Source organism: Notechis scutatus, chromosome 6, assembly GCF_049901735.1.
Source record: "Notechis scutatus isolate UNSWTSFEM ecotype Mainland chromosome 6, rNotScu1.2, whole genome shotgun sequence".
In the NCBI taxonomy this organism is placed as follows: Eukaryota; Metazoa; Chordata; class Lepidosauria; order Squamata; family Elapidae; genus Notechis; species Notechis scutatus.
This window is the reverse complement of record NC_142014.1, coordinates 20,848,010-20,864,471: the sequence shown is the minus strand read 5'-3', so window position 1 is coordinate 20,864,471 and position 16,462 is coordinate 20,848,010. Positions and strand designations below refer to the sequence as shown.

Genomic DNA, 16,462 nt, shown 5'->3' with positions numbered 1-16,462 from the left:
CAAAGAAAAACCAGAAAGTCCAGTTACCTCTTGAAAAAGCACTTTTTTGACCTCGATTATCTGATTCCCACAACAGATAGGTCTACTTCTACTTTATCTACAAGTTCCTAAATTCACTCATTAGAATAGGGGTCTCCAACCTTGGCAACTTTAAGACTAGGAATGATTGCAGGAACTGGGCTTGGCTAGTCTAGTAAAGAGAAGGACCAGGGGAGACATGATAGCGGTCTTCCAATATTTGAGGGGCTGCCACAGAGAAGAGGAAGGGGTCAAGCTATTTTCTAAAGCCCCTGAAGGCCAGACAAAGAATAATGGATGGGAACTGAACAAGGAGAGATTTAACCTGGAAATAAGAAGAAACTTTCCGACAGTGAGAACAATCAACCCATGGAACAGAAGTTGCCCTCGGAAGTTGTGGGAACATCATCACTTGAGACTTTCAAGAAGAGATTGGACTGCCATCTGTCAGAAATGGTGTAGGGTCTCCGGCTTGGGTGGGAGGTTAGACTAGATGACCTATAAGGTCCCTTCCAACTCTGATTATCTGTTAACTTGTGGACTTCAACTCCCAGCTTTGCTGGCTGAGGAATTCTGGGAGTTGAAGTCCACAAGTTGCCAAGCTTGGAGACCCCTGCATTAGAAGACTGAACCCAATCAGGTGATAACCTATTCAATAACCTGTTAAGCATTATGCTAGCCCAGGATCACCATACCAGAAATATGACGTTCTAGGATCTGTTTGCCCCAGTGATTCAGGGAATTACTTGAAGAAGAACCATCTATAGAAGCCTTTGAGTTATAAAGAATTTGTTAGTGAGGAGGATGTCTTCACAGGCTTTAAGGGACTTGGAGAGGCTAGATGCTTCTTCTGACTGATGGCACTTCCAAAGAAGTTGCATCTTCTTACTTTCAGGGGTAGAGGTGGTATTCAGCAGGTTCTGACCAGTTCTGGAGAACCGGTAGTGGAAATTTTGAGTAGTTTGGAGAACTGGCAAACCTCTGATTGGAGATTTTATTTATTTTATTTATTTATTTATTTGATTTGCCAATTGTTTACAAGATAATAAGTATAAGTGTATACATAGTTGTGAATACATGAAATGGGTACATATAAGAAAAATAAAAGAAGAATAAGAGAAACAATAGGACAGGGACGGTAGGCACGTTGGTGCGCTTATGCACGCCCCTACAGACCTCTTAGGAAAGGGGTGAGGTCAATAGTAGACAGTCTAAGGTTAAAGTTTTTGGGGTTTGGGGAAGAAACTACAGAGTCGGGTAGAGTATTCCAGACATTGACCACTCTATTGCTGAAGTCGTATTTCCTGCAATCAAGTTTGGTGCGGTTTACTTTGAGTTTGTATCTATTGTGTGCTCTTGTGTTGTTATGGTTGAAGCTGAAGTATTCATTGACAGGTAGGACATTGCAATGTATGATTTTATATACCATGCTTAAGTCAGACCGAAGACGGCGTAATTCAAGGTTTTCAAGTTCTAGAATTTCAAGTCTGGTGGCATAAGGTATTCTACAACGAGTAGAGGAGTGAGAACTCTTCTTGTGAAATATTTCTGGACTTTCTCAATTGTGCTAATATCAGATACGTAATGTGGGTTCCAGACTGATGAACTGTATTCGAGTATTGGTCTAGCAAATGTTTTGTATGCTCTGGTTAGTAGTGTGATATTACCAGAGAAAAAGCTACGTAGGATTAGGTTAACAATTCTTAATGCCTTTTTGGCTATGTAGTTGCAGTGGGATCTAGCACTTAGATCATTAGAGGTGAGTATTCCAAGGTCCTTTACAGAGCTTGGGTCATCAACAAGATCTTGACTATTCAGCTTGTATTTTATTTTCTGATTTTTTTTGCCAATATGTAACAGTATCCTTCCCCTGCCATGCCCACCAAGCCATGCCCACAGAACCGGTAGTAAAAATTTTTGTATCCCACCACTGTTCAGGGGGCTTTCATAATAACAGGCCTCATGACCCAATCCCTTCCCCTTCAATCCAGACTGCTATGGCTGATCTGGTGGGAACCTGTATGAATTGTTCAGTTGAGAGAATGAATTGTCTCCTTCATTCCTCTTTCATCTTTTAAAAATCCCTCTGTCTTCTTTTCCGAATCACCCTTCTGGTTTGCCTTTCTGTTCACATTTCGTTCATCTAGCAACCACCTGGTTGCACCATGTGCTGGGTCTTTTTCTTCTCCTTGTTTTATGTTCTTGCACCACTATTAACTAGTGATCCTTAGCCATAGCATATGGAGCACTTGCACAAGAATTCACATAGATTCTCATGGACATCGTATTGTCGGCAATTTGTCAGCTTCTGCTTTTGCAAAACTTTGCTCAAGCAAAGAAAGACTGAAATTCAAGTTGTTGTCACACGACTGGAAATAATCAATTGCAAATGAGGTGGTATATAAAGGCAAAAAGTATTTCCACTTCGAAAATTTTGCAAACTAAAATCCATGAAATTAACTTCTTCATTAAATTAAGCGTTATTTATGTTGAACATGTTTTTCTCTGCATGCAACGTCAACCTTCTGAAGCTTTCCCATATGTTTGCAACTTATTATGTACACCTGATTACACAAACTAAGAATAATTTATTATACCTAGCGAACACTAAGGAGACTGCCTTAAATATTCTTTTCTTTCCCTTCTTTTAACATTTGAGTAAACAGTAATCTGCAACTACCAGAAAAGTATAAATCACTGTTGCCAACAATCAAATAGGTAGGTTCCAAGTTAGATTTTGTTGGAAAATTATAGTGGCTAATTTCCTCTTTAGTTTGTACCTGGCACACACCTATTCAAATATCGTATTCGGATCAGATACGGGCACACCACACATATGGACTATATAGCAAAGTGTAGCTCAATATTTCTTTAATAAACATCAGTAAACATCAAAAGCAAATAACTGGCAAAACAGGACAAAAGCGAGGCAAGAAGAACATTAGCAACAGGCAACAATATACATATCTATCTGTATTCTATCAAAAGGTGCAGAATTTCCAATGGGCCCTGGAAACAACCTTGTGGACAATGAGCTCCCAATTTTTAACTCTTTTGTACACAAAGCAGCAGCAGATTAAAGATGGAAAGTAAGACACCAGGTTGATACTCCCAGAAGGTCACAAGGAAAACAGGTTGGGAAGAGGATGTGTAGTGTCCCAAGTTATTTATTTTATTTATTTGATTTGATTTGTCAATCGCTTACAAGATAATAGGTATAAGTATATACATAGTTATGAATACATGAAATGGGTACATATAAGAAAAAGAAACAATAGGACAGGGACGGAAGGCACATTGGTGCGCTTATGCATGCCCCCTACAGACCTCTTAGGAAAGGGGTGAAGTCAATAGTAGACAGTTTAAGGTTAAAGTTTTTGGGGTTTGGGGAAGAAACCACAGAGTCAGGTAGAGGTCTCCAACCTTGGCAACTTTAAGACTTGTGGACTTCAACTCCCAGAATTCTCCAGCCAGCAAAGCTGGCTGGAGAATTCTGGGAGTTGAAAGTCCACAAGTCTTAAAGTTGCCAAGGTTGGAGACCTCTGAGGTAGAGTATTCCAGACATTGACCAATCTGTTGCTGAAATCTTGCAGACCCTGCTCAAACATTGCTTCTGTGCTATGTCCTGGAGAGAAGGACTACAGAAAGGCAGGCAGTGAGAGTTGGGTATGAGATAAAGGATCTAGGGCAGAGATCTCCAAACATGGCAACTTTAAGACTTGTGGAGCTATGTTGGCTGAGGAATTCTGGGAGTTGAAGTCCACAAGTCTTAAAGTTGCTGAGTTTGGGGACCCCTGATCTAGGGGCATCTGCAGTGTGGAGTATAAAAAAAAGTTAAGATAATAGCTGGTCTGAAGCCCCAGCCATGTTGCACGTAAAAGAGTCAAAGCTTCAGACACTAATTATGGCTGCCATCTTATGCCTACCACTGGCTGTGAATGCCCTGGACGGTATCTAATGGTGCCCTGATAACTTGAGAAATATGATAATTAACTTGTAGAAACTTTGAGTTGGGAGATATGGTGTTCACTTGCAAAGAGATGCATTTTAAATATTTGCAATGCAAATTTAACTTAACTTTAACTTTGAATTATTTTATTCCCAAGGATTAACGAAGGCCAATTCTATTGAGAGAGTTTACTAATGTCATGGCAATAAGCAGACATGGGCTACCAGTGTATTTCAGCAAAAAGCACCCCAGAAACACACCAATTTACATCTGAAGAGCTGCATGGAAAAAGCAAAGACTCAGAATTGTTATTTGTCCCCAAGGACACAGCAGAGACATATAAACTGAATCAGAGAAGCATTTTCCAGTGTTTTCTTACCAAGAGGTGGTCCATGTGTAATAAGAATGTCTATTCCATCTGGAATTAGGTTCCATTTCTCTAAGAGCGCTTGGCCTCGTGGAAGATTAAAGCCCCAGCCATAAAACCAAGGTTGCCTGCCAAGAAAGGAGGAGATAGTCTTCAGTGCTTCACACATACTGTGGTTAGCCAGCTAAACTCCAGGACAAGAGGAGAAGGCCCTGAATCCACACAGCCAGGGGTGGGCTTCAAAAATGTTAGCAAAGGGTTCTCTGCCCGGTTGCTGGGTAGGCGTGGCCATGGTGGGTGTGGCCTAATCAGCCTCCTGCACCACAGCTGGGGGGGGGGGGAGATTTTTGCCCTCCCCAGGCTCCGGAGGCTTTCCACGAGCCTCCAGGAAGGCGGAAATGGCCTCCCCGGGCCCCGGAGGCTCTCTGGAAACTGGAAACGGGCCCATTTCTGGCCTTCCCGAACTTCCAGGAGACCCATTTTTCACCCTCCCTGAGCCTCCGCGTGCACCCTGTACTTACCTGCATTCAAACCGGGTCGTGTAGGGACTCCTGGGAGGAGAGGGGTGGGGGTGGGCGGGGCCAGCCAGGAGTGGGATTTGGGGTTCTCTGAATTGCACAGAATCTTAGCTAGGGGGTTCTCCCGAACCCCTGCGAACCCCCAGCAGCCCACCCCTGCCTGAATCCACACAGCCAATGTGTCTAATAGCTCCACTCAAATGTTACAGAGGCATGCATGTGCCACTGCAATTCTGAGTTTATTTATAATGCATGGACACCCATGTAATCTGAATTTTTTTTTTACCGTATCTATTTTCAGAGAATATTCATTAATAAGCAACGAATATTATGCTTTTACTAATTTTAGCATGCTTGAGCCAATACAAACTACCGCTAAAATACTGCAAAATGCCTGGTTTGGGATGCCTGCATTTATTCTCCTATTGTCTTTGGATAATCTCTTTATTAAAGTGAGTTCCATCCTGCAAAATACCTGTGAAGAGTCTTGTCTCCTGGACGGAAGCATTTGTGCATGATAAGGGCCTAACCTGAAACACGCAGGAGAATCGATGCAGACACTTAACACAAGAGGTACAGGCAGTCCTCAACTTATGACCACAATTGAGCTCAACACTTATGTTGTTCAGGGAGACATTTGTTAAGTGAATCTTGCCCCATTTTACAACTTTTTTTTGCCACAGTCGTTAAGTGGATCACTGCAGTTGATAAGTTAGTAACCTGGTTGTTGTGAATGTGGCTTTTCCCATTGACTTTGCTTGTCAGAAGGTTGCAAAAGAGGATTACATGACCCCGGGGCACAGTAAAGGTCATAAATATGGACCAGTTTCCATGCATCTGAGTTTTGATCTCATGATCATAGGATCGTAACCAGGGGTGGGATGCTACCGGTTCTGCCTGGCTCTATAGAACCAGTAGCTCTGAAGAGCAGCAGACACCGAACCGGTTCTGTGTTTGCTGCTGTTTGGCCCACCTGGGCTCTTACCTGTCCTTTATTTCCTGCTTTTTCAACCTCAGCTGCTTTGCACGGCACAGCTGAGGTTGAAAAAGCAGGAAAAAAGAGGCTTTTCAAATGCTGCACACCTGCACGCAGCGCTTTTCAGCTGTCCGGGTGGCACAGCTTAAGGTTTTTTACACGCGGGCACAGCAAAACGTAGCAAATCGCGCATGCAGCAAAACGTGGTCACCGAACCGGTAGTAATACTGGTTGAATCCCACCCCTGGTCATAACTATGAAAAACGGTCATAAGTCATAATTTTCAGTGCCGTTGTAATTTTGAATGATCACTAAATGAACTCTTGTAAGTAGAGGGCTACCTGTATTAACTTTTTTCTTATGATCTTTGTAAAGCTGTTTACATGTCTACCTGTTTGTTTTATTTTTTTCCCTTTTTGCCTTTTTTTTTTTTTAAAAAAAAGAACTAGGAAAATATAATATTTGGAAAGCACCAAAAGGAAGTTGTAATACCATGGTGTTAATTTTGGAATAGATTCATCTAGTAATGGACTATATCAATTGCATAATAATTACCATTCAATTCGTCAAAATCCCAAAGCAGCCCAGCCCCTTTTAGCATTGACACATATAAGGGGCTGATGTTTTGATGGCATGTTTTGAACCCCTGCCCCAAAGAATGCAAGGTGTGCTTTAATCAAATGAATTATATCTTGCCCACTGACAGAGCAATTTTGACAGACAGTTTTACTTTTTTTTTTTTTCATAATGTGGAATTCATATTTCCTTTCTGAATGTGGCTGCTCTATTAATGCAAACCTACTTAATGGCTGTTGTGGTTCGCCTGCAGCCTGTGCAGACGGCAGCAGAATCGGACAGTGGGGAAGAACGGGGACCAGTCCGGGAGTCTGGTGAGGACTCGGACAAGGGTCCTACGTCAGATGCAGAGATGAGGACAGGACCATCTGGGAGTCGTGTGCTGACTCCGGAGCCTCCAAAATCTGACAGCAGCGAGGCAGAGGAACAAGGGGAGCCTGTTCCCAGTGCGCATGTGCGCAGAGCTGCCAGAAGGCAAGAACAGCTGAGACAAAAAAGGCAACTTGGGAGTAAGTCTTGGAGGTGATTGCCCCTCCCCTAAGGTATAAAGAAGGTGCAAAGGTAGAGAAACCTTTGCAGGAAGCAAAGTCATTTGCTCTGTTCCGATTAAACCTTGAAGCTCTGTGTGGACTTTGTACGGATTTTTTTTTACAGTTAATTTGGCACCTTAGTTGTTGACAGCAATTCAAAGGAGATAAAGGTGGGTGCTTATCTCGAGAGACTGTTTGGGACTCATTAGGGGCTGGGAATGAACAGAATTCCCAGCATTGAAATAAAACAAGAGTTGTTTGGACTAAGGGTGTGCTTATTATGGTCTCAGGAAGCCTTGGTCAGAACAATGGCCTCATACTAGCCACCTATCATACTGTAATAGAAGAAGAATATTAGCATAGAATTTGTGGATCTATGACTCATTTAATATGAAAGCAGCGCACCAGCAAATAAATTGTGGAGAATGAATGTGGAGAGATTCAGAGCCTGACCCATCTGCCGGTATGTTAGCTACTACCAGAAACCTGTACCGATAATGACTTATTTTTGGCCAACGACAAAGCCAAGAAAGTGGCCTCATTCTTGATCTAGACATGGAAGAAGAAGCAGCAGCAGCAAATGAAGTAGGCAAGACTCAAAATATTTTTATACTCATAAAAGATAAAATGCAAGATGCCTTAAATTTACATGTATTTTATCACTCTTTTAATTACAATGACTTGGTCTATTACATAGTAATTATTTAGCAGCAATTCCCTGTAAAAGAAGCAAAACAAGGACTAACAATATAAAAGAATTCCATACCTCTGCTTTTCAGAAAGAAATATTAAAAACCAAAATGTGTTCATAAATTATATACAAAGTAATCCACAATTTAGATGTCTACTCTCAATTAATCAGTTGTTCTGGTATTCCTTAGTTAACTGACCTATTAAAAGTGGATACTTTCATTTAGGATGTTTAATGAACTGCACAGCTTTCCTGGTAAATAGCCTGTTCCACTGAACTTTAATAAGGGAAATCGTGTCAGGGCAGACCTTCTGACTACATTTACAATTAGGATCTGCAGAAGACCCTCTCACAAAAAAAAAAAAGCCACCTGCTCTGGTTGAGCAAAGAGTGTGTGGAACAGAGTTGGGGGGGCAGGTAGACCTTTTTTTGCCAGTCCCCCCAATCTAGGTGTGAAATACACTGCTAAGTAAGATAACGCTATCTGAATATCCATCCAGTTGCAGGCTGGGAAGGGGCACATTCTTAACCTGACTGGAATATATTATTTCCAGTCCAAGTTGTTGGATTGTATCAGATCCAAGAAAATTGTTGGGCTGATCCTTTTTAACCTTTGGATCAGGGCAATGGTGGGATTCAATTTTTTTTACTACCGGTTCTGTGGCTGTGGCTTGGTGGGCGTGGCTTGGTTGGCATGGCAGGGGAAGGATACTGTAAAATCTCTATTCCCTCCCCACCCCACTAACCTGCTTTCCAGCTCCATTCTCCTGTGCAGGGCAACCAAGGAAGACCCAGCCGATCAGCTGGGACTCAATGGGAAGCAAAGAATAGATGGGGGCGGGACCAGTCAAGAGGTGGTATTTGCCGGTTCTCCAAACTACCCAAAATTTCCACTGCCGGTTCTCCGGAACTGGTCAGAACCTGCTGAATACCACCTCTGTATCAGGGGTGTCAAACTCAAGGCCTGCGGGCCAGACCCAGCCTGCAATGTGGTTGGATCCGACCCACAGAGCCATCCTGGTCTACCCAATGCGAATGGAAAGATCGGTCCAGCCTGGCCTTGGCCCAGTCTATCCAATGCAAAGAGGAAACATGCCAGCAGTTTGGGGAGTGGTGTCAAACTAGCCACACCCACCCAGTCGACCACACCCGCCCGGGTCCCTGAGGTCAACCCCAGCCCTGACGCAGCCCTCAATGAAATTGAGTTTGACACCCCTGCTCTAGATTACAAAATTTGAAATGTATCATTAATAGTTTTGGTAAATTAATATGTGCCACATTCTCCTGCTATGAGATCTATCACTCTCATTTTTCACATTCAAATCTTTCGTTCTTGCAGTTTCTATTTTGATGTAGTGTTCATTACATCAAGGGCCAGGATGTTAATAATAAAAACTGTATCAAATATTGAATGTGTTGGTTGTCATATCTAGCTAACAGCCTGATGCTTTTGTTCTGTCCCATAAGGAAAGAATGAAAGGCTGGTACGATTTTATAAGCTTTATAATAAGTGCAGCTTGAAGACTGTTAAATATCAGCTACTCGTTCTTCAGAGATGCTTCTTTGGAGTAGCCTGAAACCACTCCTTTTCTGCATTAAAAAAAAAAAGACAATTCTTTGAAAGTCTTTTGAACTATTCCTTGTATATCGCTTGACAAAATCCAAAGAAACCGCCCTCAAAGCTGTAATGACAGTTTCCGTAGTACCGATGCATTAATAGCATTTTCAGAAAATTATGTTTATCTGCCCTTTTTCTGATTTTTAAATGTGTACCTTTGAAATTCTATCAAGATTACACACAAACTTAAACATATGTAAAAATATGCACACCAAGAGCTATTTTGAATACAAACTATTTTTCAGAGAGAATCCGTGTCATCTAAGACAAGAATTTACTGGGACAGTTGAATGTAGAAATCTTTAAAAATTGTCCTTTCCTGTTTTTTAAAAGCTAACTTCCTCAAGGATCTTTCTCTCCCTCCCCAAGATTTATTTATTTCCCTATAGTTGTTCTCCCTACCATGTCCAAGTCTTCCTCATCTGAGTATCAGAATGAGATGCTTATGGAGATCAGATATATATGCTTCTAACCCACAAATTAAATCACCTTTTTTAATACTATGGACAGAAAAAGCAGTGGGCATTTCTACACAGGCAGTTAATACTGGTGCAATTAATACAGTTAATTTAGCAGTAGAAGAAAATAATAATATCCCGCTCTTCTGTTACTAAGCAGTTTTAGGGGAAGGAAGAACAAAACATGCATGTCTCTCTCCTTCCTAACCTTGAGGCTCTAGAAAGAGTGCAGAGAAGAGCAACAAAGATGATTAGGGGACTGCAGGCTAAAACATATAATCAATAGTAGCTGGAACTGAGTATGTTTATTTGATGAAAAGAAGGACTAGGGGAGACATGATAGCAGTGTTCCAGTATCTCAGGGGCTGCCACAAAGAAGAGGGAGTCAAGCTATTCTCCAAAGCACCTGAGGGCGGGACAAGAAGCAATGGGTGGAAACTAATCAAGGAGAGAAGCAACCTAGAACTAAGGAGAAATTTCCTGACAGTTAGAACAATTAATCAGTGGAACAACTTGCCTCCAGAAGTTGTAAATGCTCCAACACTGGAAGCTTTTAAGAAGAGGTTGGATAACCATTTGCCTGAAGTGGTGTAGGGTTTCCTGCCTAAGCAGGGGGTTGGACTAGAAGACCTCCAACTCTGCTATTCTATTCTATTCCATTCTATTCCATTTCATATTTTCTATTCTATTCTATTCTATTCTATTCTATTCTATTCTATTCTATTCTATTCTATTCTATTCCATTCTATTCTATTCTATTCTATTCTATTCTATTCTATTCTATTCTATTCTATTCTATTCTATTCCATTCCATTCCATTCCATTCCATTCTAATCCTGTGTCCTTTGAGCAAGTATGTTGTCACCATCTACTTTCTTCCAACAGTCCAACAAACAGGATTTCTAGACTTTGGCCACATCATTCTTTGCATGAAGCTTGTAAGCTGGTGCCTCTTGATATGTGGTTCAAAGCAGGAATGTCCTCAGGATATAATTGTTTAATGGAAAGAAGGACTTGAGGGGACCTCATAGCAGTGCCCTAATATCTTAGGGGCTGAGATATTTGTCTGAAAATGCTATAGGTCAGGGTTTCCTGCCTGAGCAGGGTGTTGGACTAGAAAATAGGGCCCCAACCTTTTGGGCACTGGGGTCCAGTTCCGTGGAGAGAGGTTTTTCCATGGACCGGAAGGCATGTGGTTTTGTGTGCTGCTTGCATCCCACGAATGGGGTTTAGCTTGTTTGTGTCGCCCAGTTTCTAGCATGCCGTGGACCAGCGCTGGTCCATGGACCCCTGGACTAGAAAACCTCCAAGCCTTTTCCAACTCTCTTATTTTGTTCCATTATTCAATTAACTTTTTTTAAAAAAGTCAAGATGGTGGCTGTGACTGTGTGATTGTGATTGTGCCTGTTTTTTCTATGTCTCACGTGCGGTGATTAAAAAACAGAGATTTGACTGCAGCATTAAAGACACAGTTTTAACTTCTTAAAATTATACCCTGCTGGGATCACCCTGTTGCAGGGTATTGCCTTTCAAGCAATGAGATGAGGAGTTTGCAATCTGGAAGACAGGATTAGAAAGGAAGAAGAAAATTATTTCAGAGAGGCAACATGTGTCTAGTTGTGTGCAGGCCACCGTTTCGTACAGAAGAGCACACACAACCACAGCAGTTATTTAGGTAAATGGCCCTCAAAACATAATCTGCAGTGAACTTCCTTGGGGATCTTCAAGAGAAGGTGGCTTGCTTTTATCCAGGGGGTGGGTGGCTAAATGACGGAGGTCATAACCTTGTGGGCAGCAAAGGTCACTCAAACTCCAAGCAGAGTCCTGACAGAGGTGGCTGAAGGAGAGGGAGGTCTCCCAGCCTCAGCCATGAGGTCAGCAAGGCCAGTGGTTGGCTCTAACTGCGGGAGTGAAGGATACTATAGACATGCTTGCCCAAGACTAACCAGACCCAGAAGCCAGACTCAGCTGGAAAACGACAGAGAGACCCAGGGAAGGAACCACTAGGGATGCCCAAATATAGCAACTAGCTCCAGTCAAGGGAGTGGCAGACACATCTCTCCCTTATCCTCTCCTCCCTGCGTGCCCTAGGATGGAGAGGGGATGGGCCTGGGTCCTCCTCTGACTGCCCAGCCAGCCTCTGCCCTTCCCCAGCCTCCTCCACAGCCTCTGGAGCCACCTTTCCACTCCCTGTTGGCTGTTCCTCCTCTCCCTCAGAGTCAGTCTCCACCAGGGGCATGACACCAGCAGAGCTGGCAACAGATTCGGACCGTGAGGAGGTTGGGGAGGAACACGGGCCAGTCCTTGATTCTGGGGAAGGCTTTGACGAGTGCTCTGCATCAGAGGAAGAGATGAGGCCAGGGCGGCCTGACAGTTATCACCTGCCTTCAAAGTCGGACATCAGTGAGGCAGAAGAACAGCTGGAGCCTGTTCCCAATGTGTGCATGCACAGAGGTGCCAGAAGAAGGGAACAGCTAAGTAACAAGGGTCAACTTGGGAGTAAAGCCACAGGTGGATGGTGAATGGCCCCTCCCACAGGGAATAAAAGAGGAGCGAAAGGAGAGTGTGGTTTTGCAGCAGACAATTTATTCATTTTGGTGAAGAACTGTTCCCGCATTCTTGCCAAGTATTGTCTGCTACAGTGTGGCATCTGAAAGATATCTGCCTGGCAACTCTCCAAGACTAATAAAGGTCTGTAATTGTGAAATATCTTAAAAGACTGTTGGCCAGGACTTTGCTGGAGAGGAATTCACCGTAAACTAAATAAAAGGAGTTTATCAGGACGAGGAGTCAGCTTCGTGCTGTTGGGGAAGCCCAGGTCAGAACAGCCCCATGGACAGCACATTGCAGTAGTCCAACTGTAAGGTAATTAGGATATGAGTGACCATCAGGAGTGACGTTACTGACACTGATCTTGAAGGAATTCATTCTATTTTAGTTTTACCTTGGGGGAAGAAGTGATTCCTATCTCTCTTCTTTCCCTCTTTTCAAGCAGCTTCATTGGATAAACCTTGGTGCTATAGTCCTATCTGGAGAAAGGCAGAAAATGCATCCTTGCCCACTTTATCCAGGCCATGGAGGGTTTTATATGCATTAATAAGGTTTATCACTAATTGGCTTTTTTCCAAACTAAAGAGCCCTAAAAGTTCTGACCTTTTCTCATATGGAAAAACACAGGTTTAAAATATAAAAATGCACCTATCAAATATGAAAATGCCTGTGGCCATTTGAATGGTTCAATACTATGCACTGGAACCTCCTACAGTGAGATGGCCATTATAGACATTACATGAACTGCTCATGGAAAGGACATGAAGAAAGGATCTGTCTCATAATTGATGCATCAGATGGCTAATTAATATTGGATTTATAAAATAATATAAAAGCTTATATTATTTTATATTATTATTATTATTATTATTATTATTATTATTATTATTATTATTATTATTATTATTATCTGAAAGGCTTTAAAATAAAATTGAAGGGGGAGGGCGACCAATCTTTAGGATTTAGGACTTAATCCCAAGTGTAAACCCCAAGACAACCAATCAAACAACAAGCAATCAAACAACAAGCAAACAAGCAACAAGCAATCAAGCGATGAGGTACAGAATGGCGGGAAGGAAGGAGAGAAGGAGATGCGGGAAGCAAATGCAAAATCTGCCATAAAGAACTCAGATGCTCAAAGATTGAGGAATAAACAAAGTTAACTTGAAGTTCTAGTACATGAAAGTAGGTATGACAAGAGTTACCATTATCAAAACTTGGTGAGATGAAACTCACAAAAGCAATGTGCTTCTGGAAATATATAAACTGTTCAAACAAAACAGACTTAACAAAAGAATTGCATTTTATGTAAGAAATCGCTACACCTCTATAGAAATGCAGAAAACCAAGGATGATAGCCTCCTTGAATGCATATGGTTTGATATGAAAGGAAAAAAGAATGACACGGGTGTATACTACAGACCACCCAGCCAAGCATAGGAAATAAATTATCTCTTTGCCTATCAGTTAGCTAAGTTGTGCAGGAACACACTATAGTGGTACTGGGATTTTAACTACCCTGACTTTAACTGGGAGACAAACTCTGCACCAAGTGGGAGAACAAACAGTTCTAGATGAAACTAGCTTTGTCATCCAAAATGTAGAGGAGGAAACTAGAGGGTCAGCTATACTGGATTTAATGCTTACTAAATAGAGATGAAATGGTAGAGGGAGTTGAAGCTGCAAGAACCTTGTGTGGGAGAATGACCGTGTTGTATTGGAATCCAACACAATGCAGCCACAAGTAATTGAACAAAATCAAACTTCCGTCATAGACTTTAAGACAAGAAGTAATGGGCGGAAGATCAATAAAGAGAAATCCAACCTAGAATGAAAGAGAAATTTCCTGACAGTAAAAAATAATTAATCATTTGGACAGCTTGCCTCCAGAAGTTGTGGATGCTCCAGCACTGGAGGCTTTCAAGAAGAGATTATAAGGCCAATTGTCCAGAATGATATAGCATTTCCTGCCATGGCAAGGGGGTTGGTCTAAATGACCTCTAACATCCTTACCAATCCTATTGTTCTATGTTCTATGTTGTAATTGTGGAGGCACTCTTCTAAAAGTTTGGGTCTGAACCTATTATACTTTTGTATATAAAATCACACATTTGGCTAGGTAATGAATATTGGAGCTCATCCCTCCACTTATTGAAGTCAGCCAGAATTTTCATATTTTGAATGTAGAAGTAGTAGAAGCTTCTAAACTTCAAGGGGAGCCTCGCATAAAATGGAATCTAACCTACATTGGGTACTAACAGATAAGAATGTTAAGAGTTAGAACTGCATGGCTCTGTCCCTAGAGTTTTCTTGGCTTGGTTTTTCAGAACTGGTTTGCCATTGCCCCCTTCTTAAGTCTGAAGGAAGTGACTGGCTTAAGGTTACCCAGTTGGCTTTGGTCATTGATCCACCCCGCTCTCTAGATGCGAGTTCAGAGAAGGAGGGTGAGGGTGAGGGTGAGTCTGCAGAGGAAAGTATGGAGCTCAGTATTGGTCAGGCTTGGATCCCTGCTAGCCTGGTGGAGCAGCCTCAGCTGGGTTGCATGAGGGACAGGCTGAAGCTAAGGAAGGGAGCCACAGCTGCAGCAAGTTGGCCAGGAGGTTCCAGACAGGACCAGGAGCAGCTGCCACCTGTTAACAATGAGGAGGAGGTGGAGTCCACGTAGAGCAGAGAGGAGACAGGCAAAATGTCTGTCAGCTAGACCAGAGGTCTCCAACCTTGCAACTTTAAGACTTGTGGACTTCAACTCCCAGAATTCCTCAGCCAGCAAAGCTGGCTGGAGAATCTGGGAGTTGAAGTCCACAAGTCCACAAGTCTTAAAGTTGCCAAGGTTGGAGACCTCTGAGGTAGAGTATTCCAGACATTGACCACTCTGTTGCTGAAATCTTGCAGACCCTGCTCAAACATTGCTTCTATGCTATGTCCTGGATAGAAGGACTACAGAAAGGCAGGCAGTGAGAGTTGGGTATGAGATAAAGGATCTAGGGCAAAGCTGGCTGAGGAATTCTGGGAGTTGAAGTCCACAAGTCTTAAAGTTGCCAAGGTTGGAGACCTCTGAGCTAGACTATTCATAAGGAGGCAACCTTGCCTCTCATGAAGGGCTGCACTGCACTACCTGCTTAACCCCACCCTGAGGACTTGAGTGTTGTGAGAGCAATGTGCCCAGTTCAGTTTATCCTGGCCAGAGGTGGGATTCAGCAGGTTCTGACCAGTTCTGGAGAACTGGTAACGGAAATTTCGAGTAGTTCATAGAACCGGCAAATACCACCTCTGACTGGCCCCGCCCCCATCTATTCTCTGCCTCCCGAGTCCCAGATGATCGGCTAGGTCTTGTTTTGTTGCCCTGCACAGGAGAACGGAGCTGGAAAGCAGGTTAGTGGGGTGGGGAGGGAATAGGGGATTTTGCAGTATGCTTCCTCTGCCACACCCACCAAACCACACCACGCCCACCAAGCCACGCCCACCAAGCCACATCTACATAACTGGTAGTAAAATAATTTGAATCCCACCACTGATCCTGGCCTGTTTGACTCAGACTGCTTTCCTGGACCTTGTGCGTGCCTGTAACATTCGGTCAGCCAGTGACTCTTGCCATGCTGAGCTTGGAATCTGGACCTGTGAAACAGGGGTGCTTTCTGAGGACCTGTTTGAGGGGTTTGAATAAACACCTGTAGAACTCTTGCCATATATGTGGGGGGTATGTGTGGAGTGTGGGGCAGCACAGCTTTGTGCCCAAGGCAGAACTAGAACTCTCAGCCTCTGTTACCTGATACCTATTTCTAATCTTATACCTTCCCCACTACACCAAACTGGCTCTCATATCTCGATATTAATATTATTCCAATCATTTGCAGTAAATGATTGAATATTCTACTGATTCCCAAATATTCTTTGAGCCTCTTTATCAAAATCTATACTTTATATAGACCTTGCCAGAAATTTCTATCTAGAAGCATACTGTCATGTATTTGAGTTAAGCTGATTTTTCTAAATGAAATGGACATGTTCATCTGTTTCCAAAAATACAGGACAGTATATATGATCCTGTATTGTACTTTAAAAATACATGTTCTTTTTTATTGGCTGAACAATTTATATATATATATATATATTTAAAAAGGGAATGTTATTCAGTAATATTTCCACGGCACTGAAAATAAAAATCTGTATTGCTCCTAAGAAATTGAAGAAATATATACATAACTCTATTG

At 42.4% G+C, this 16,462-nt stretch overlaps 1 protein-coding gene across 4 annotated transcripts in view; it reads right to left on the bottom strand.

Annotated features, from left to right (window-relative positions):
• MPPED1 (metallophosphoesterase domain containing 1) overlaps positions 1-16,462 on the bottom strand; it is an 81,334-nt gene that overhangs the window by 13,989 nt on the left and 50,883 nt on the right. For all 4 annotated transcript variants that reach the window (XM_087969468.1, XM_087969471.1, XM_087969470.1 and 1 more), the window contains one exon: positions 4,347-4,462. In XM_087969468.1, the coding sequence (XP_087825594.1) occupies positions 4,347-4,462 (116 nt within the window). The remainder of the gene's footprint in view (positions 1-4,346; positions 4,463-16,462) is intronic.